The sequence below is a fragment of the Lynx rufus genome, unplaced genomic scaffold (assembly GCF_022079265.1).
Source record: "Lynx rufus isolate CCGP_SWC_20201006 ecotype Redwood Valley unplaced genomic scaffold, mLynRuf1.p SCAF_3, whole genome shotgun sequence".
NCBI classification, from domain to species: domain Eukaryota; kingdom Metazoa; phylum Chordata; class Mammalia; order Carnivora; family Felidae; genus Lynx; species Lynx rufus.
In genome coordinates, this window is record NW_025814845.1 from 58642866 (window position 1) to 58665960 (window position 23095).

General features: G+C 39.0%; 1 protein-coding gene across 6 annotated transcripts in view; it reads left to right on the forward strand.

Moving 5' to 3' along the window:
* Positions 1-2312: 2312 nt before the first annotated feature.
* ART3 (ADP-ribosyltransferase 3 (inactive)) overlaps positions 2313-23095 on the forward strand; it is a 33796-nt gene continuing 13013 nt past the window's right edge. For 5 of the 6 annotated variants that reach the window (XM_047091965.1, XM_047091966.1, XM_047091967.1 and 2 more), the window contains exons 1-2: positions 2328-2396; positions 7790-8501. In XM_047091965.1, coding sequence (XP_046947921.1) covers positions 2328-2396; positions 7790-8501 — 781 coding nt within the window. Of the gene's footprint in view, positions 2397-7789; positions 8502-23095 lie in introns of all 6 variants that reach the window. The other variant, XM_047091970.1, reaches the window with a different exon arrangement.

The window sequence follows — 23095 nt, forward strand, 5'->3', positions numbered from 1 at the left end:
CAGCATCCTAAATGCTCTCCTTGTTCCTCTTCAAGTTAATACCTCCTACTCAGAGTAACCGTATTCTGACTCTAATGCTATAGATGTGTTTTGCTTGATTTTGTTACTCTGTATGAATTAAGTCATACAGTCACTTAAATGCATAAATGTTAAGATTTATCCACATTTCTTACACATGGTTAGAGTTTATTCATTTTCAGTGCTATACAAAATACCATTGTATGAATATAACGATGTATCCATTCTACTGTTGTTAGCCATTTGGATGGTTTCCAGGTTGGGGCCATTTATACATAGTGTACTATCCCAATACATTCTTTTAATGTATTTTGATTTATATATATATGCATAAATTTCCTAGGGCATTTCACAGTTTTTTATCTATAGTCCATAAACTCTAAGTGTTCTTTGGCGTTACAGTCAATATATTTACTATGTGTACCATACTCAAATGAGAGCTACAGTTCCAAGTATTACCAAATCCTTCCCTTCTTGGTGTTCTCACTAGACTTTTTCTAAAATTCACTTAGGTTTTTAACATGTATTTTGGTTAAGTATGCATATTAATGTGTTTTATCGCATCGTGAGTACTTTTTAGTACTTTGTTTTACGTGCTTGTGTATCCCAGCAGCTGGCACAGTATCTGAAAAATAGTAAGCTGGGTGAGTGAATGGTGATAGTCATCATTATTGCCAGAGATTAACACAGCAAGTTCCCCTAGTTATGTGAACCATCTTGCTAGGGTAAAATCCTTGCTTTAGTTCGACATCTCAGAGTCAAAGGGTTAGGAATGGGAGGTGATCACACTCTCAGAAGCCTACAGTAGGGTTCAGAACTGAACATGGTGTGTGGTTAGAGGGAATTGCTGTGGCTTTACAAGCCTCTTGGAGATTTCATGTGTTAACAGCAGTGATTCCAAAGGATAGTGTGGGGGCCAGATATAAATAGCAGGACACAAATGGGGTAATGTGCCACTGCCAGGCTACTGCTGGGGGTGTTTATAAAAAGAAAAGTATTCCCTTCTCAGCTCTCACTGTCAACAACCTCCTATCCTGAAGACACGCTTACCACAACTGAAAGAGTGGGGAAACAGTTTGAGACCTAGCATCATTTAAACTTCCTCCACAGGCAGAAAAAGAAAAGCCAGGTAAACATTTTGACTTATTTACACTCAAACTACGGAAGTAAAGAATTTTCAAGAAAACCCTAATTCAGAGCTTGCTTGGCACGTATTGCCTCATGACAATTATCTATCAAGTATTATATTTTGAATCATTTTTAGAAAGTGAAGTTTAACACAAAAGTGACATTTTGGTAGTATATGTTAGTATCTCTAGTGAAAGAAGCTGCTCCTGAATAAAAATAGGAATGTGGGGCCAAAGGGAAGACTTTCCTTTCCCCCGTGCTTTTCATTCCCATTTGCAGATGCCAGAATATGGTGAATGGTAGGATAAAATAGAGGTCTCGGTTCAGTTCCAGTAATGTCAACTTTGTTGTAGGTATGTGGAAGGAACTGTAGACCAACCTTTAATTGACTCATTTAATGGCTGTGAGAGAGCTTCAGCTCTTGAGGGCCTCTTACCCTCCTGTTTACCCCCTTTCAGTCTCATAAACATCAGGACAAGGATTGGGCATATGGCCAATAGAGTTGTATAATCTTATTAGAATTGTTGGTTACCAAGTTTTTTCTTACTTTCATTCCCACCATCAGCAATGTATGCAAGACACTTGTTTTATCCTTGAGCTTCTTTTGAATGTAAATATTTGCGGGAAGGAGGACCCCTTGGTAACTCTCTGGTTTGTACCACTACTGGGCTCGTCATTCCTTCCATCCTACCCAAATATGTGTGACTTGGTTTGCAAAGACGTTAAAAGAATGCATGATGTGCATGGACAGTAACTACTGGAGACCTTTTGGAAACTGGGAACTTGGAGATCACCAATCTAAAATGGTGATTTTTAGTTTATATTATTTCTTGTGTATGCTGAGGAGAAACTTAGAGACAGGAAGTAATTATGACTACCAGTGACTGACTATGGTAGAAGAGACAACATGACTGGAAATGGATAGATTTAATTTTGAGCAAATTGCTAAAGTTCTTGGAGCTTTTGCTTCCTCATCTGTAGAATGAGAGTGTTAGACCACCAGACAAATTATAATGGCCCTTACAGCCATTGGAAACTTACTGATGATCACTTCCTGACCATCATGATACTCTCACCGCGAATGAAAATATATATAGTGTGTCATCCTGCTGTACATACCTAAACCTCTTTTTTTAAGACAACTAAATTGGAATTTCTCCCTTTTAATTTAGAAGAGAAAAATGAAGACAGGACATTTTGATATGGTCACCATGCTGCTGGCAGTGGTGATTCTAATGGACATTTTCCAGGTAATGTTTGGAATGGGAAGTATGTGGTCATTGGAATGGGAACTCTTGATATAATGTTGCCTGAGGCATCCATGTGGGTTGATGATGGAAATGAGAGCGGATAGAATAGGTAAACTTGTTTTTTACAAGTAGCTTTTATTTTTTCATTTTACACTTTGATACAGGCTGACTGTAGAAAGTTGAAAAAATTAAAATTAAGCAAACAGAGGAAACTGAAAATCATCCACAGTCCCTCTACTCAGAGGGAAAGAGTCTTAATCTGTTGGTATATAGTCTTCTTGGTTTTTTTCTGTGTGTATGTGTGTGTGTGTGTAATTTAGAAAAATGGGTTCACAGTGTGCATACTGTTTTTTTGCTTTTTAAGTTACTACTGTGCTACAAATGTCTTTGTCATTAAATATTCTTAAAATATGTATTTGGTTCAAATAAGATGACAGTGCAGTGTTTGGTTATGTGTATTTTATGGAACTACGTAATGACCATTTTCTCACATCTAGTGTTCTTTTTTTCTGATAGTACTTTCATGATTTTATTTTTTGCAGTTGAATCTTCGAGCATTCTGTAACATATTTTTATGTATATATGAGACTGATATCTCATTTGATTTCTTTCCCCACCATGCTTGCTTCACATCGCTACTGAATGCCTAATGATTTGAAGTCTCTTCTTTAAAATATGTTAAATTATTAAAATGTTATTTTTGAATTTAATATTCTGATCCCTTGTCTGTGGAATCATTGTATATTCTGTTGCCTGTGCTTCAGTATGATTTTTTAAATTGAGGAATAATTCACATGTCATTAAAAAAGCACACTTTTAAAGTGCATAATATATGGTGGTTTTCGTAAATTCACTATGTTGTACAATGATCACCATTATCTCATTACAGAACATTCCCATCACCCCAAAAAGAAGCCCTGTAGCTATTAGCAGTCAGTCCCAATTCCCTCTTCCCAGCATCCGCTGGCAGCCATTAATCTACTTTCTGTTTCTTTGGATTTGCCTATTCTGAAAATTTAACCTGAATGGAATCATGCAGTATCTGGCCCTTTGTGGGGCTTCTTTCACCTAGTGTATTGTTTTCAAGGTTCATTCATGTTGTAGCATATACTAGACTTCATTACTTTTTAGAGCTGAATAATTCCATTGTGTGATTATGCCACATTTTGTTTCTCCATTTATATATTGATGGACATTTGGGTTCTCACTTTTTGGCTTTTATGAATGAATACTTCTGCTCTGAATTTTCATGAACTTTCATGTGAACATGTTTTCAGTTCTCTTGGATATATACCTGTGAGTAAAATTTCTGGGTCATATGGTAACTTTATGGGGGTTTTTTTTGTTTGTTTTTTTAAATTTTTTTTTAACGTTTATTTATTTTTGAGACAGAGAGAGACAGAGCATGAACGGGGGAGGGTCAGAGAGAGGGAGACACAGAATCTGAAACAGGCTCCAGGCTCTGAGCTGTCAGCACAGAGCCCGACGCAGGGCTCAAACTCACGGACCGTGAGATTATGACCTGAGCCGAAGTCGGCCGCTTAACCGACTGAGCCACCCAGGTGCCCCGGTAAATTTATGTTTTAATATTTGAGAACTGCCAAACTGTTTTCCACTGTGGCTGCACTATTTTATATTCCTACCAGCAATATATGAGGGTTCAGTTTCTCTACATCTTTGCCAACATTAATTTCCCTCCCCCCCCCCCATTATTATGGCCATTCTAATGGATGTGAAGTGGTATCTCCCTGGGGTTTTGCTATGTATTTTTAACATTGTTTTGTAACATAATTTTCATGTGTGTTCTGTGAATGTTCTGTAATTTGTTTAACCAATTTCTTTTTGTGAACATTCAGGCCATTTCCACATTTTTAATAATATTTTTGTAGGAAATTTGAGGTAATTAAATTTCCTTAGTTTGGGATTTTGTTTCAGTGGATGAATCAGAGGAAGAAAATATAATCAGTGTGTTCATGTAGCCTTTTGGACATGTCCCTTAATGTCCATTCAGTTGTCCCTGAATGGTGGTGGCACTTGTGAACTTTTTCACTGCTCAAGGCACTCGCTGTACAGAACACACAATCAACTGTGGCCTTGGGCCAGAAAGACTGGATGTCTAAAATTAAACCTGTGGAGACTGGTTAGAGGCATGCGGAAAAGACTGGAACATACTGGATATGATATGATGTGCCTCTGATATGATGTGAGGAATGTGGGAAGTCATTTCATGGTGTGCTATCTTATAATATGTTAAGTCTTGAAGATAAATCAGGCATCGGTGCCCAAGATACCTTGTGGTACGTTCTGTGCTGCAGAGAAAAGTACCTTTCTTGGGTAGGAGATGGCAGTGATTTGATCTCCTGTAGCTTAAATTCCCACATCAGGAAACTGACCGACAGACCCAGGAGTTCAGGGGTCTCAAGGACTTCCCCAGAAGAATATTTTGTAGCTGGTAATAAAGACAGTTTCTGATGCTAGCACAGTCTCTTCATTTGTAAAGTGGTGTTATGAATTGTCTGTCTATCCTTTCATAAGAGTTGTTACAAGGAGAAAATTAAAGTCTTCTGAAAGAGCTGCGTCAATGTCAGTGGTTTTTATCACTGGAAACAGGACATTTTGTTTAAAAGGACAGATTCTGGGGCCAGATTTCCTGGCTTCAAATCTCAATTTCAGACAGGTTAATCTGTCTTACTTTCCTCATCCTTAAGAAGGGACTATAACAGTACCTACCTCACAGGGTTGCCATGAAGATTAAATGAGTTCATTAATATATATGAACACTTCGTGATTGGCATACAGAAAACACTCTGGAGAAGTTTGTTAGGTCTTAGTGATGGAGTGATTCCAGAGGGTGACTGGGAGGAGGATACCTGGGAAAACTAAAAAATGAATAGATGGTTCTGTGTACGGACCAGGTTGTTGTTGGTGGTTGTAGTCAGTAAGATTATAAGTTTGGTCTTAGACTATTAACATTTGAAGGGTCTTTGAGCAATTCAAGTGGAATTACTAAGTAGGCAGTTGATAATACAGGTTTGGCACTTACAAGGACAGGTCAGAGGTATTTAGATGATAATTGAAACTATGGACATGTATACAATTGCCTAAGAGTAGAGTTGAGAGTTAAAAAATAAGTATCCCAGGAGCGCCTGGGTGGCTCAGTCGGTTAAGCATCTGACTTTGGCTCAGGTCATGATCTCGCGGTTCATGAGTTCGAGCCCCACGTCAGGCTCTGTGCTGACAGCTCGAAGCTTGGAGCCTGCTTCCGATTCTGTGTTTCCCTCTCTCTCTCTCTGTGCCCCTCCCCTGCTCATGCTCTCTCTCTGTCTCTCAAAAATAAATAAACATTAAAAAAAAAAGTATCCCTAAGAAACTCCAGCATTTAATGGCTAGTAGGATATGTTGGGTCTTCAAAAGAATATAAGAGGTGTTACTTTTTTTTTTTCTTTTTTTAATATTTATTTATTTATTTATTTATTTATTTATTTATTTTTATTTTTTTTTCCAATATATGAAATTTAATGAGAGCTGTTTGGGTGGAGGAATGGGAATGATAAGCCAGATTAGGAAGGATTGAGATACGAGTGGAAATGAAATGGAGATGACAAGGGTAGACATTTCTTTTAAGAAGTTTGTGAGGGAGAGAAGAGTGATGTTAGGAAGCAGATAGCCAACCTGGGTTATCTATTTTGGTTTCTTAAATCGATTATCTCTCTCTCTCTCTCTCTCTCTCTCTCTCTTCTCCCCCTCTCCCTCCCCCTCTCCCTCCCCCTCTCCCTCCCCCTCTCCCTCCCCCTCTCCCTCCCCCTCTCCCTCCCCCTCTCCCTCCCCCTCTCCCTCCCCCCTCCCCCTCCCTCCCTGCCCTTAACTCTTTCCCTCACCCCACCACAAACTTTCATGCACACACACTACTCACACACTTTATAAGACTCATTCACGTGGAGGATGCAGCTTTAACAGCCCTTGGCTAAGGATCTTTTCAACTGAGGTCTCCAGCTTAGGTTGCAGCTTATGTAGCCAATGTACTATTGCAAGTATAGGATAGTGGAAGGAGAAAATGGTAAGGGCATTATCCTTTTGTTTGTAGATATCCTTAAATGGTGTCCGTGGGCATATTTGCTCATTCTGTGTTTTGATCTATAGGCCAGAGTACAGGGTTTTCATTTAGTTCACTTGAATATTTTGCTAGTTGCTATGCTCTAGCATAGCTTGGAATTGAAAAGGTAAATGTGATACAAATCCTTGAGGAACATATAGTAGTTCATGTATTCCTATCATAAAATAATGAAGATAACCACATTTTCTTGAAGGCTTAGTATGTGGTAGGCATTGTGGGTAGGGGCTTTGCATATATTCATTTTGTCATTAATTCTTTACACGACAGTCTTGCAGTTAAGATATTATTTCCTTTAGATGAAATAATTGAAGCTCAGAAATATCGAGTAACTTTCTCATATCCAACTAGACCTATTTATGGAATTTGAACTCAGATCTGTCTGGCTCTAGGCTAGTGCTAATTACATTTCACCACCCTGCTTATTATGTTATATGTATCATTTAAAGATATATTAGGCCCTTTTCAATTGTATATGACAGAAACCCTATTCAAACTAGCTAAAGCAAATAGGGAATTTATTGATACTTATAACTGAGGTAGAATAAAGTCTTCAGGTACAGCTAGACCCAGGTCCTTAATTAATGTTATCAGGGCCTTGTCTCTCTACCTTTTAGCTCTGCAAACCTTCCTTTGTTGGCTTTATTTGTAAACAGGATTCTCCATGGAACTAAAAGGATAACTGTTGACTGCCTGAAGCCAATATTATCCTTAGAGCTTATGAATACAGAGGAAGAAAGCTTTTTTCCTCCCCGCTGCGAGTGCCCTGGTTTTTAAATCTGCATCATTGCTTATCATTGGAGCCAAAGGTGCAGAATCAGTCCTACTCAAACCACATAGACAAAGGAGAAGGAATATTTACAATTATGTGTTTATCATATATAGTATTTCACACGTGATATTTGATTCATTTAGCAGTCTTAAGGGGTTGAGGCAGTCTAGCTAAGAATATTGTTCAAAACCAGGACTGCCACTCATTACTTTCACACTCATTCTTTCCTCTGGATCATAAGGTTCAAATGAATGAGTTACAGGCATAATTGTTGCCATACTTCTCACTGCTCACATTTACTATTTAATACAAATAGGTCACAGCTGAGAGGAGTTATCAGTAGCAATGGAATATACTTCCTACATAAAAGTCATGTCCAAAGTTGTTTTCTAAGCAAGGGAGAAATTCTAGGCAGGGCATGAGAGGGTGGGGACAGTAAATGAGCGAAAATGATATACAGCAAATATCTTCTTTCAAGGGTGTTAATTTCCTTTTCCTTTTCCTTTGAAGGTGAAGGCTGAAATGTTAGACATGGCAGAAAATGCATTTGATGATGAATACCTGAAATGCACTGACAGAATGGAAGTCAAATATGTTCCCCAGCTGCTCAAGGAGGAAAAAGCAAGCCATGCACTCTTGAAGGCTGTGTGGGAAAATGCAGAAGTGAAGTGGGAAGCCAGGAAGACGCAGATCTTTCTCCCTATGAGTTTTAAAGATAACCATGGAATAGCACTGATGGCGTATGTTTCGGAAGCTCGAGAGCAGACTGCTTTTTACCGTATGTTCAATGAAGCTGTGAGGATGGCTGGTCTCTCTCGAAAAGAATATGTCTATGACTTCCAGTTCAAAGCTTTTCATTTTTACCTGACAAAAGCCCTGCAGTTGCTGAGAAGACCTTGTGAGGAAAGTTACAAAAATGTGGTGTATAGTGTAAGCCGGGACACCTCATTTAAATTTGGAGGGCTCAACCAAGCCAGATTGGGCCATTTCACTCTGGCATATTCAGCCAAGCCTCAAGCTCCTGATGACCAACACATTCTGTTAACCATCCACACGTGCTTTGGAGTTGCCATTGAAAATTTTTTTGATAAAGAAAGTGAAAGAATTATTTTAATACCTCTGAATGAGATTTTTAACGTGTCACAGGATGGGACCAGCAATAACCTTATCCTTCAAAGCACAAACAAGACCTGCAGCCATTACGAGTGTGCATTTCTAGGTGGTAAGTATCTCTGTTCTCTCTGTGCTTGTCTGGAAGGGAAGGAATGGGATTCTTAGCCCCAGGGAAAGGTCAGAAAAGAAACTTTAAGGTATTTTAAAAGAGAAATGATGCTGATGGTCTTCAGTCTACCTCCTTTCGTATAATTAGGTTTTTTTTTTTCCTGAAATGTAATTTTATCAAAAGAATACATTTCTAGCAGTCTAGAAGGTTAAAGAAATAAAATACTGTAGGGCTCCGGTTCTCAACCAGGGGCAGTTTTGCCCTGCTGGGTCATTTGGCAATAACTAGAATTTTTTGATTGTCACGGTTATCCCTAGTTGCTACTAGTAGTATCTGATGGGTAGATGCCAAGGACATTTCTAAACAAAATGCACAGAACAGTCCTGCTAACAAAGAAGTACCTGGTCCATAATCCTGCTTGTAAGGCTTACAATGAAAAATAGCAGCTCCCTGCCCCACCACTCCCTGTCCCCAATTTTCACTCCTCAGTGGTATCGATTTTTAATTTTTCCATCAAAGTTTTTAATTAACAGGCTTCAGAATGTTATCTCTTGATTGTTAGATTTTTAGACCTCATCAGTTACATCATCAGTAATTCAGACTCTATTCTGTTCCACCAATCTTAGCATGTTGGGTTTATGGATTCGTATTTGCAGTGTGACTGTTGCAGCTGTAGGCCTCAATCCATGTTCAAGACAAAAAGAAAGGGAAGGGATCCGGATGGCAGCTAAATCTGCCTGTTTAATAAGGAAAGTAAAAGCTTTCCCAGAAACTGCTAGTAGATTTCTGATTCTGTATCATTAACCAGAATAGCTACTTGGTAATTTATAACTTGAAGAAAAATGTGGGAAGAAGGTAATTAGCTTTTCCTCTCAAGGGTAGGGAGGCAAGAGAGAAGGGAGTTTGAAATAGCTCTTATAGCAGTAAACCAAACATATGTGATAACCACCATCCTCCTCCTCAGTGTTTGTGTATGTCCCCTTTCCAGTCTTCCACTGTAGTAAAGACTGGTACCTTTTTAAATACCTCTTTTACCCAGAGTTATTAGTTTTTTTGTATCCTTAGTTTTTAGTATCCCATCAATAATTCATCCCCAAATCCTTACAAATATAAATCTCTTCTTTTTTTTGTTATAAAAAAAATTTTTTTTAATGTTTATTTTTGAGAGAGAGCGAGAGAGTGCAAGCAGGGGAGGGGCAGAGAGAGGAAGATACAGAATCCAAAGCAGGCTCTAGGCTCCGAGCTGCCCCAGAGCCAGATGTGGGACTCAAACTCATGAACCATGAGATCATGACTTGAGCTGAAGTCAGACACTTAACTGACTGAGCCACCCAGGTGCTCTGAAATATAAATCTCTTCTTAATACATCAGACATATCAGACACTCTTATGGGTTTTTTTTTTTTTTTGAATATACTCCTTCTGGATTCTCCCATCAAACTGCTCTGTGATATACTCTTTAGGCCTGCTATTGAATAGTCTAAAATCTCTCCTCACAATTATTGAGACTTTCTTTTGCTTCTTCCCTGTGAGGAGTCCTCTATATCTTAGATTTTTTTCCTCTTTCTTGAATTACTCCTTTGTTTGGCAGGGGTATGGGTTCTCTAAAAGTTTTCTGAGAAAAGGGACATTGAGGGAAATTTTTAAGACTTTACATATTTGTAAAGTCTACTTATAGGCTTGAATAATAGTTTGTATAGGTTTCTATTTCTGTTTTGGAAATATCTTCCTTGGAATTTTGGAGTTATTCTTCCATTGTCTTCTAGTTTCTGGTGCTGCTGTTAAACAGTATGAAGCCATTCTAATTACTAAAGCTTTGAATGAGACCTTATTTCTTTTCTCTGGATGGTTTTACAATGTTTTCTTTATCCCCAGCATTCTGAAATTTAATGATGTTGTGGCTTGGTGTATGTGAGTGAAAGGTTAACAAAACCCTTTCTCCATTTTCCTGTGGGAATGACCTCCTGTTGCTCTTCTCCTCACACTGTTTCTCTGTAATCTGTTGAAGGTCGAATGGCAGCTGTGTAAACATGGAACACTGCGTAAGGGTAAACATAGCCCTTGATTGGTAAAATGCATCTGAGCTGGGAGGGTTGTGAATAAACTATAAATACTTGGGGGAAGCCATAGTTTTGGGCATTCCTGAATGTGGTATGACATACCCAGGTGTTTTTCTTGCTGAGTCCTGAAACTGCACTCATGGACTGGTCTCAAAGATATCATCGTCTTTATGTGGCATGAGGCTACTAAACTAGAATGGTTCCTCTAACCACTTGTATAAATGTGTTTCCTTGTACCTGAGCTATAATTCTGGGATTAAAGAATAGCCTTGGGCAGCTGTGAGGACTTGCGCCAAAGGTATGTATCTGCTGCTGCCCTGCTGCTAAATAGTGTGCAGTGTTCCTTGCCTTCTATTCTTCTGCCAAACTAAGTAAACAGGTGGGAGGAGAGCCTTTTTGGGTCTTAGCAGTGTGACGGTCTAGCTGAACCCAAAACCAGAAGCACTGATGAAGCAGAATGAGTATTACAGTAGGGCTTCAGAAGTGGGATAGACTTTTAGACTTTGATTCAGTATGTCCAAGGCACTATGAGATAAAAAAGAACAGGTAGGGAAGCGCTGATAAGACATCATGCCAGGGTGGGAGGCTGATCTGCTTTTGATTTAATGGCAGAAACTGTGTGGTCATTGAGGTGCCTGGGGCACAAAATTTAAGGAAGGTCCTTATTCTTAGGATCATACACTTGTGCCATCTGCAAACTTGCATGATCCTGAGTACGTGCCTTTTAAATTTTGCACTCATAGGCACCTCATTTGCCTCACCCTAATCCTGGACTTGAGTTGCAAGTCAGTGAAACTATTCACCTTAAGAGGACAGATGAAGACTAGAGCGAGTAAATTTGCATTGTGGGGAAAAGTACCCATTCCCCTCATCAACCATACAATGGACCTGTCCAAAAACCAAGCCAGTTAGAGCTGGTTCATACCAGCTCTTGGGAGCTGATTGTGGGCATACATCTCTTCCCAGTTCCTCATATATCACAGGAGTTTGAAGTTAACCATGGTTGAGAGTTTTACCATGGAAATCAGTGAGTGCTACAAGTTAGGACCCCACCACCCACCCCAAAACCTGTTCACCTAAACCACATTATAGCCAAGAAACCCATTCGAAGCTAGGCTGACAAAATGATACCACTTTTGGTGCTCCTGATGCATTCAGCCAAATGCCATTTGTGGAGGCATTGGTTACACAGAAGCCCTGGCTGCATTAGCTATATGCCAAATTAATCACTGATATCTGGTTGATAGACAAAAGATGGGCAGTGGAACCCACAGAGTTGGTTGTGAATTGGATTATAAAGAACAAAATGGGTGGAGCCGTTGGGTTGACTAAGAATGAGCCAGGGCTCAGATCTGCATGTGGAAGTGCAATATGAGCTCCTGTGAGGAGGGAAGAGAGGAATATGCATGCCACTGTGGGCATCCCCACAAGGTCAGGCAGAGGCTGCACAGCAAGTTAATGTTCAAACCAGCCACAAGGAGAGACATTTGTGGAGGCTCACAGGCATGATTTCTTTGGAGAGCTCTGACAAAGGCCACTGCAAATGATTGTATAGATTTAATGCTAAACTGGAATCTAACCAGCATCCTCTGCTGCTATCTAGAAACAGCTAATCGGATCTCAGGGACAAAACCTCTCAAAGTAATAATTACAGGTAGGCTGTTTTAGAAAAGGTGAAGGCAGGTATCTGATGGAAGCCTGAGACACCAGAAGGGAGATTGTTCTCTCTTCTGTGAGGGCTTCCTGAGCAGCAGCAGGTGCACACTCCCCTCTCTGGTCATGAGAATAGGCTGACACCATTTTTAACCCCTCCTGTCAGCACCAGTGGGCTTCAGAGAGAGGCACAGAAACTAGTGGAGGCTTGAGGTGCTTATTCCAAGCCCTTGCCTCCCTGTACTCTGAATGTCTTTTTTTTTTTTTTAACTGTGGACTTGAGAGCCAGAGCACCAGTGGGCCCCTACCCCAGAAGACCAGCACAAGTACCAAGTCTACTAACCATAGAATGCTGCAAAGCTTCAGCTCTAGGGGAAATAGGATCTAGCCTTTTTTTTTTTAAGTATTTTTTTTAATGTTTATTTACTTTCTGAGAGACAGACAGAGTGTGAGCAGGGCAGGAGCAGAGAGAGAGGGAAACACGGAATCCGAAGCAGGCTCCAGGCTCTGAGCTGTCAGCACAGAGCCCGATGCGGGGCTTGAGCTCAAGAACCGTGAGATCATGACTTGAGCCAAAGTCAGACACTCAACCGACTGAGCCACCCCAGGTGCCCAAGGATCTAGCCTTTTTAAACAAGCAGATCAAAACACACAGGGTTAAAATTTTCTACACACTAGACAAGGCCAAACACTCCCACTGTAGGCAAGGAGAAGCACTGCAGAGAACTGACCTAAGGAAAAGAACAGCCAAAACACAACAGTGCACACAGCATATACCAAAAACACTTCCTGAGGTGTATCCTGAAGCCCTGAACAGCCTATGACTTCTTAATACAGCTCTTGCTCTCAGGAGCAGGAAACATAACAGACTTTCCTAACACACAGAAGACTGAGATCTAAACAAAATGACAAGCTGCAGGAATTCCTCCCAATAGAAAGAACAATAAGAGGTCATGAGCAGGGATCTAATCAAAATAGGTATAAGTAATATGCCTGAACCACAATTTAAAACAGCAGTCATAAGGGTACTACCTGGATTTGAGAAAAGTATAGAAGACACCAGGGAGTCCTTTATCATGGAGATCAAAAGACCTAAAAACTAGCCTAAATAAAAAATGCAGTAACCGAGATGCTAAACAGACTGTAATGACCAGGATGGAGAAGCAGAGGAATGAATAACTGATACAGAAGATAAAATAATTGGGGTGCCTGGGTGGGTCAGTCAGTTAAGTGTTGGACTTTGACTCAGGTCATGAACTCAAAGTTTGTGAGTTCAAGCCCTGCATTGGGCTGTCTGCTGTCAGCACAGAGCCCACTTGAGATCTTCTGTCTCTCTGTCTCTTTGCTCCTCCCCTACTCATTCCTTCTTTCTCTCTCTCTCTCACAAATAAACATTTAAGAAAAGATAAAATTATGAAAAATGATGAAGCTGAAAAGAAAATGAAAAGAAAATTATTGGATCACGAATGTATACATATGGAACTCATTGTCTCCATAAAGCATTATAACGTTTGTATCATAGGAGTCCCAGAAGAAGAGAGGGGGAAAGGGGAAGAAGGTTTATTTGAGCATATTATAGTTGAAAACTTCCCACATCTGAGGAGGGAAACAGACATCCAAATCCAGAAGGCACAGAGAACTCCCATCAAAATCAACAAAGGCAGGCCAACACCAGGACATATCATAGTAAAATTTGCAAAATACAGAGATGAGCAAAGAATCCTGAAAGCAGCAAAGGAAAAGAAATCCCTAACCTACAAGAGAAGACAAAAAAGGTTAGCAACAGATCTCGCCACAGAAACTTGGCAAGCCAGAAGGGAGTGGCATGATATATTCAATATGCTGACTGGGAAAAATATGAAGCCAAGAATCCTTTATCCATCAAGGCTGTCATTCAGAATAGAAGGAGAGATAAAGAGTTTCTCAGACAAACAAAAACTAAAGGAGTTCATGACCACTAAACCAGCCCTGCAATAAATAGTAAAGAGGACTCATTGAATAGGATAGAAAGGCCAAAAGCAACAAAGACTAGAAAGGAACAGAGAAAATCTCCAGAAACCCTGATTTTAGAGGTAGTACAGTGGCACTAAATTCTTACCTAATAATCACTGAATGTAAATGCACTAAATGCTCCAATCAAAAGACATAGGGTATCAGATTGCATAAAAATATTAAGACCCTCAATATGCTGCCTATGAGAGACTCATTTTAGAACTAAAGACACAGCCAGATTGAAAGTGAGGAGTTGAGAACCATTTCTAATGCTAATAGATGTCAAAAAGAGCCAGAGGAGCCATAGTTACATCAGACCAGTTAGATTTTAAACCAAAGACTCTAAAAAGAGAAGAAAAAGGGCACCATATCATAATAAAGGGGTCTATCCAACAAAAAGAGCTAACAATTATAAATACATATGCCCCAAACTTGAAACACCCAAATATAGAAATCAATCAAAACATAAACTCATTGATAATAATACCATAATAGTAGGGGACTTCAACACCCAACTTACAGTAGTGGACAGATCATCTAAGCAGAAAATCAACAAGGAAACGATGGCTTTGACCAACACATTGGACCAGATGGACTTAATATATATTCAGAACATTTTATCCTAAAGCAGCGGAATACACATTCTTCTTGAGTGCGCATGGAACATTCTCCAGAGTAGATCACATAGTGGGACACAAATCAACCCTCAAGAAGTACAAAAAGATCAAGATCATGACATGCGTATGTTCAGACCACAATGCTATGAAACTCAAAATCAACCACAAGAAAAAATTTGGAAGAACCACAAATAGCTTGGAGATTAAAGAACATCCTATTAAAGAATGAATGGGTTAATCAAGAAATTAAAGAAGAAATTAAAAAGTACATAGAAGCTAATGAAAATGATAACACAACAGCCCAAAACCTCTGGGATGCAGCAAAGGCAGTCATAAGAGGGAAGTATATAGCAATCCAGGCCTTCCTAAAGAAGAAAGAAAGGTCTCAGATACACAACCTAATCCTACACCTTAAAGAGCTGGAAAAAGAAAGCAAGTAAAACCCAAATCCAGAAGAAGATAGGAAATAATAAAGATTAGAGCAGAAATCAATGCTATCGAAATCAAAATAACAGAACAGATCAGTGAAACTGGGAGCTGGTTTAAGAATTAACAAAATTGATAAACCCTTAGCCAGTTTGATCAAAAAGAAAAAGGAAAGGACCCAGGGGGTGCCTGGGTGGCTCACTCAGTTAAGTGTCCAACTTCAGCTCAGGGCATGATCTCGCAGTCCATGAGCTCAAGCCCCGCGTTGGGCTCTGTGCTGACAACTCAGAGCCTGGAGCCTGCTTCCAATTCTGTGTCTCCCTCCCTCTCTGCCCCTCCCCCTCTCAAATAAACATTAAAAAATATATATTTTTTTCAAGAAAAAGGAAAGGACCCAAATCAAGAATGAAAGAGGACAGATCACAACTAACACTGAAGAAATAAAAACATTAATAAGAGATTATTATGAGCAATTATATGTCAATAAATTGGGCAATCTGGAAGAAATGGACAAATTCCTAGAAACATATAAACTACCAAAACACTTGTTGAGATGAGCACAGAATGTTATATGTAGGGGATGAATCACTGGATTCTACTCCTGAAATCATTTTTGCACTATATACTAACTTGGATGTACATATATATATATATATACACACATATATGTGTGTGTGTATGTATATATGTATATATTTAAATCAATAACAAATACAAAGAAACTCATTGACAATAATACAATAATAGTAAGGGACTTTAATACCCCCTACTATGGGTGTTATAGACAGATCATCTAGGCAGAAAATCAGCAAGGAAACAATGGCTTTGAATGACACAGTGGACCAGATGGGCTTAACGGAGATTCAGAACATTTCATTCTAAAGCAGCAGAATACACATTCTTTTTGAGTGTATATGGAACATTCTCCAGAGTAGATCACATCCTGGGTCACAAATCAGGCCTCAACTAGTACAAAAAGATTGAGATCATACCATACATATTTTCAGACCACAGTGCTATGAAACTTGAAGTCAACCACAAGGAAAAATTCTGGAAAGACCACAAATACATGGAGGTTAAAGAACATCCAACTGGAGAATGAATGGGTCAACCAGGAAATTAAATAAGAAATTTAAAAAGTACATGGAAGCAAATGAAAATGAAAACATGACAGTCCAAAACCTTTGGGATGCAACAAAGGTGATCCTAAGAGCGAAGTATATAGTAATGCAGGCCTACATCAAGAAACAAGAAAAGTCCAAAAAAAAACCTAATCCTACACTTAAAGGAGCTAGAAAAGGAACAGCAAATTAAAGCCTAGAAAAGCCATCAGATGGGAAATAATAAAGATAAAAAAAATGATATAGAAAAAAAATCCCAGTAGAACAGATGAATGAAACTAAGAGCTGGGTCTTCGAAAGAATTAATAAAATTGGTAAATCCCTAGCCAGACTTATCAAAAAGGAGAGAGAAAGGACCCAAATAGATAAAATCACAAATAAAAGAGGAGAGATCACAACTAACACCATAGAAATACAAACAATCATAAGAGAATGTTATGAAAAATTACATGCCAACAAATTGGGCATTCTGGGGAAATGGAGAAGTTCCTAAATATACAAACTGCCAAAACTGAAACAGGAAGAATAGGAAATTTGAACAGACCCGTAACCAGCAAAGAAGGTAAATCAGTAATCAAAAGGCTCCCAACAAACAAGAATCCAGGACCAGATGACTTCCCAGGGGAATTACACCAGACACTTGAAGAAGAGTTAATACCTCTTCTCAAACTATTCCAAAAAAATATAAATGGAAGTAAAACTTCAAAACCCATTCTATGAGGCCACATTTACCTTGATTTCAAAATGAGACCAGAACCCCACTAAAGCAGAATTACAGGGAATTCATCCCTGATAAACCTGTATGAAAAAATTCTCAACAAGATACTAGCAAATTGAGTCCAACAACACATTAAAAGAACCATTTACCATAGTCCAGTGGGATTTATTCCTGGGCTGCAGGGGTGGTTCAGTATCCACAAATCAAACAATGTGATACACCACATTAATAAAAGGTAAGAAACACATTATCTTCTTAATAGATGCAGAAAAAGCATTTGACAAAATACAGTGTCCATATTTGATAAAAACTCTGAAGAAAGTAGGGATAGATGGAATGTACCTCAACATCATGAAAGCCATATTGAAAAGCCCCACAGCTAATATTATCCTCAATGAGGAAAACCTGAGAGCTTTTTCTCTAAGCCCCATAGTAAGACAGGGATGTCCACTCTCACTCCTGTTATTTAATATCATACTGGAAGTCCTAGCCTTAGCAATCAGACAACAGGAAGAAAGAAAAGGCATCCAAATTAGCAAGTAAGAAGTCAAACTTTGATTTTTCACAATGACATGATATTCTTATGTAGAAAACCCGAAAGACCCTACCAAAAAACTGCTAGAACTGATACACGAATTCAGCAAAGTTGCAGAATATATCAACGTACATAAATCTGTTGCATTTCTATCCACCAATAATGAAGCAGCACAAAGGGAAATCAAGTAATCAGTCCCATTCACAATTGTACAGAAAACCATATGATACCTAGGAATAAACCTAACCAAAGAGGTAAAAAGATCTGTACTCTGAAAACTAGAGAGCTTATGAAAGAAATTGAAGATGACAAAATAGAAATGGAAAACATTTCATGATCATGAATTAGAAGAACAGATATTGTTAAAATATCTATACTACCCAAAGCAATCTACACATTTAATGCAATCCCTATCACAATACCACCAGCATGTTTCACAGGACTAGAACAAATCATAAAATTTGTAGGAGCCAGAAAATACCCTTAGAGTCCAAAGCATTCTTGAAAAAGCAAAGCAAAGCTGGAGGCATAACAATTTCAGACTTCAAGCTGTATTACAAAGCTATAGGTCATCAAGACAGTATGGGATAGGCACAAAAATATACACATGGATCAATGGAATAAAATAGAAAACCTGGAAATGGACCCATAACTATATAGTCAACTAATCTTTGACAAAGCTGGAAGGAATATCCACTGGAAATAAGACTGACTCTTAAACAAATGGTGTTGGGAAAATTGGACAGCAACATGCAGAAGAATGAAACTGGACAACTTTCTTACACTATACACAAAAATAAAAATGGATAAAAGACCTAAGTATGAGACAAATCAAAATCCTAGAGGAGAACAGAGGCATCAACCTCTTTGACCTTGGCCACAGCAACTTCTTACTAGACACATCTCTGGAGGCAAGGGAAACAAAAACAAAAATGAACTATTGGGATTTCATCAAGTAAAAAACCTTCTGCACAATGAAGGAAAGAACAAAACTGAAATACTACTTACAGAATGGAAGAGGATATTTGCAAATGACATATCTGATAAAGGATTAGTATCCAAAATCTGTAAAGAACTTACCAAACACAACACCCCAAGGTAATCCAGTTAAGAAATGGGCAGAAGACATGAACAGGCATTTTCCCAAAGAAGACATTCAGGTAGCTAACAGAAACATGAAAAGATGCTCAACTTCACTCATCATCAGAGAAATACAAGTCAAAACCACAATGAGATACCACCTCACACCTGCCATAATGGCTAAAATTAACACAGGAAACAACAGACGTTGGTGAGAATGCGGAGAAAGGGGAACCCTCTTAACACTGTTTGTGGGAATGCAAACTAGTGCAGCCACTCTGGAAAGCAGTATGGAGGTTCCTCAAGAAGTTAAAAATAGAACTACCTATGACCCAGCAGTCGTGTTACTATGCATTACCTAAAAGATACAAAAATACTGATTTGAAGGGGCACATGCACCCTGATGTTTATAACAGCATTATCAACAATAGCTAAATTATGGAAAGAGCCCAAATGTCCATCACCTGATGAATGGAGAAAGAAGATGTGGTGTGTGTGTGTGTGTGTGTGTGTGTGTGTATGTATGTATACACACACATATAATAGAACATTACCTATCAAAAAGAATGAAATTTGCATTCATTTGCAATTACATGGATTGAGCTAGAGAGTCTTCTGCTAAGTGAAATAAGTCAATCAGGGAAAGAAAGAAATACCATATGATTTCACTTGTATGTGGCATTTAAGAAACAAAACAGATGAACATAGGGGAAGGGGGAAAAAAGGGAGGCAAACCATAAGAGACTCTCAACTATAAAGAACAAACTGAGGGTGGGCTGGTGACGGAGGGTACTTTTTGTGAAGAGCACTGGGTGTTATATGTAAGTGATGAATCGCTAGACTCTACTCCTGAAACCAGTATTACACTACCTATTAACTTACCAGAATTTAAATGAAAACTTGAAACAAGAAAATAAGTAAAATAAAAAATAAAAACAGAAATGTGTATAAACTAGTTTGAGCTAAGGAAAAAGAATAATAAAGGTAGACTCTTTTTTAAGTTTTTTGGTTTTGTTTTTTAATTTTAATGTTTATTCACTTTTTGAGAGAGAGAGAGAGAGAGTGCGCGCACACGCGCGTGGGTGGGGGAGGGGCAGAGAGAGAGGGAGACACAGAATCCAAAGCAGACCCCAGGCTCTGAGCCATTGGCACAGAGCCCAACGCGGGGCTCGAACTCGGAATAGCGAGATCATGACCTGAGCCAAAGCCGGACACCCAACTGACTGAGCCACCCACGCGCCCTTTAAGGTTTTTTTTAATGTTTATTTATTTTTGAGGGGGGGGGCAGAGTCAGAGTGTGAGCAGGGGAGGGGCAGAGAGAGAGGGAGACAGGGAATCTGAAGCAGGCTCCAGGCTTTGAGCTGTCAGTACAGAGCCTGACATGGAGCTCAAACTCATGAATCGTGAGATCATGATCTGAGCCGAAGTCAGATACTTAGGTGACTGAGCCACCTAGGCACCCCAAAGCTAGGCTTTTTGGATAATAAGCAGGGATTTTAAAAACTCAAGCCAGACGGATATAATCAGAACCTTGTTCCAATGTCACTGAATATAACTCTGGATGAAAAAAATGTATTTCTAGAAGGGATAAAAAATTATACTAAATTTAGCTCTAATATAGTTCTGTGTTAATGGTTTTAAACTTGTGTATGATTTCCAAGGTAAAAATTTATTGTGGGCCTTACAAAAACTAGTTATCCCCCCCCACCACCCAAAAAATAGGTCAGTTGATTATGAATTGGAGAAAACATTGGTGTAGTACAATTTTCTGGTGGTCAAAAGTACTAATTTTGGTTTTAATCAAAGATTGTATGAGTGAACTGTGGGGTAAATGGGAACAAAAATCCTTACTCCTTTCGCATGGGGAAATTACTGCAGGCTAACCTTCTTCTGTACCGTTTTCCTAGAAAACTTGATAAAGGTAGAATATGAATGTGAATGGTACAATCATGCTACATTCCTTACTTTTAAAAATGACCCATTGGAAAATTGTACCTGGATTGAGAAAACTATAGATCAATTATGATACCTGGTAGAAAACCATAGCTTTGGGATTCCCTGTGCCTTATAGTGCAAATATAAGATTTACTGGAAGGAAACTTCGAGAGATAGTACAATATACATCATACTCTGATCTCTCATTATTTTACTGAACAGGCTAGGCATAGATCATCTGGCATTTTGGCCAGTGTTTCTATAGAGAGGGTCAAGATTGTATATATGTAAATATGTTCTACATATTAGTAGAGTCATGGGGGCAGGGAATATATCAAGGTTCTTTAGCTGGAAAAGTAACCCTGTTACTTTTACTCCAGAGGAGCCCCTGGATTCCAGTGGCTGGTTTTAGTCTATTTTATTAATCTTACTGAGACCTGTTGACCCAGTTCTCTGCTAAGCCATCAAAAGAGGGAAGGAAGATAAACCTGTAGGACTGTCCAAATTTAGTTTTCATAAATCCACCCCTAGCCCTTGAGCGCTCATTAAACATAAGTATATTCACTGGTTCTGATTAACACTCCTTTTTAGCCTCCCCTGAGAGGAGTAAAGTTCCAGCAAGTCATAGTCTTTCACAGCCTAATCATGGAAGTAACGTCTCATCACCTTTGCTGTATTCTGTTTGCTAAAAGCAAGTCATTAGGCTCAGTCCACATGCAAGAGGAGAGGATTATATAAGGGTGTGAGTACCAGGAGGCAGGATCACTGGGAACCATGTCAGAAGCTACCTACCATAATCCCATCCTGTTACAGTTGGTCACTTCCTCTTGAGGATGATCCAGATTGGCTGTCCTTTTTCCACAATAATCAGTTCCATGGTGACCTCTGTGGCAAAGGAGTCTAGCTACAGAACCACTGGAAGCAAAGTCAACCTCCAGTTTCATGTACTCATGGTTTTGATCTAATCAATATGATCTGTTTGTTTGCTGAGGTCATATGAAATATGTATTGATTTACTGAAGTAAAAGCAGGTATTGTGTGAATGTCTATCCATCCACTGAGGTCAGAACAAGCATACCCACACAGAAAGGAGGAGAGTATGCTATTCCTCCAGTTCACCTCATTCTTTAACACCTAATTCCTTGATACTTGGAAAATTAGCTAACAGAGGTTAGCATGGTTTAATGCAACTTATAAATATCTCAAGACAGCCAACCAGTCAGTCTTGTAGAGATCTTCATTGGAAGGCTAATAGAATTTTTCGTTTGAGGTCCTAATCCTTTATAAATGACTTCCTTACTGTGGTAGATTTGCTTAGAGAGCCAGAAGCTATAGTAGATGATGGCCTCACATGCCTGATTTGCTTTGCCAGTCCCCAGGTGCTTTTCTCTAGGTGCATTCACTTCATATAAGCATGTACACATGTAGCATAAAGCTTGAGTTCTTGAGTTGTATTTGATGCATTTGCTTATGTAGAGAGGGACTACATATGGCTTTATCTTTAGTAATCCAGTTCTCAGTGTCTCAGGGGCCTGATCATACAGTCTAGAGCATTAGGATTGGCACATGAATGTATATAAAGGTAGATTTTAGTCAGTCCCAGGGCAGTGTACTTCCTTCCAGGATCACCATTTGAAATTCAGCTACTCGCAAGAGCATCCAAGAAAATGAATAAATTATTATAATGGATGGATGCAGCACTCCATTGGATGTGTCCAACCTGGAGGAAGGCTGTTTTATTAGAGAACTGTGCTGTCTTTTCAGGTGTGAAGTCTTGTAGCTAAGGTCTCCGTTGAGCCAGTAGTTCAGGGTAAAGGAGTACATAAGGCTTTTGTGATGTCTGATGCGGAGGTTCTCAGATTTTCTTGGTTCATGGTGTTCCTAGTGTTGTCATAATTGTTTTGACAGTGTCCATATGCTAAAAGAAATACCTAAAAGGTTCCATTTATAGAGTCAGACAACTCAGTAAGTGTTTATGTTCTAACACCTTAGTAACTGTTTGAAAAAGTAATATACATAAACAGTTTTCTAAAGATTATTTCATTCTTAGCTACAGTAACTTGCTAATGGGATATATATGCCTGTTTAACACTGCACAGTTTGTCAGACTTTGCAATCAGATTAGACACCACTTATTTCCTGATCCACACTGATTTTTCACATATATTTGCTTTTTGTCATAATTGCCGAAAACCCAGCCTTGCAAATATGTCCATCAAACAGAATATTGACATGGGATGACTTTGCAACTGAGTTCCACTTCAAGTTGTAGTTCTTGCTGTGCCTGACAGATACCAAGTACATCTGCGTTTGTCCTGAAATTTTAAAATATCCTTTGGTAGCCCTGTGAATTTGCTATAGGATTCACGGACACCTCCGCCACTGTTTGGAGACTGCAGGTCCCATAGACAGCCATTTGTTTGTGAAAGTGGTCAAGGCCTTAGGAGTCAGGTTTGGC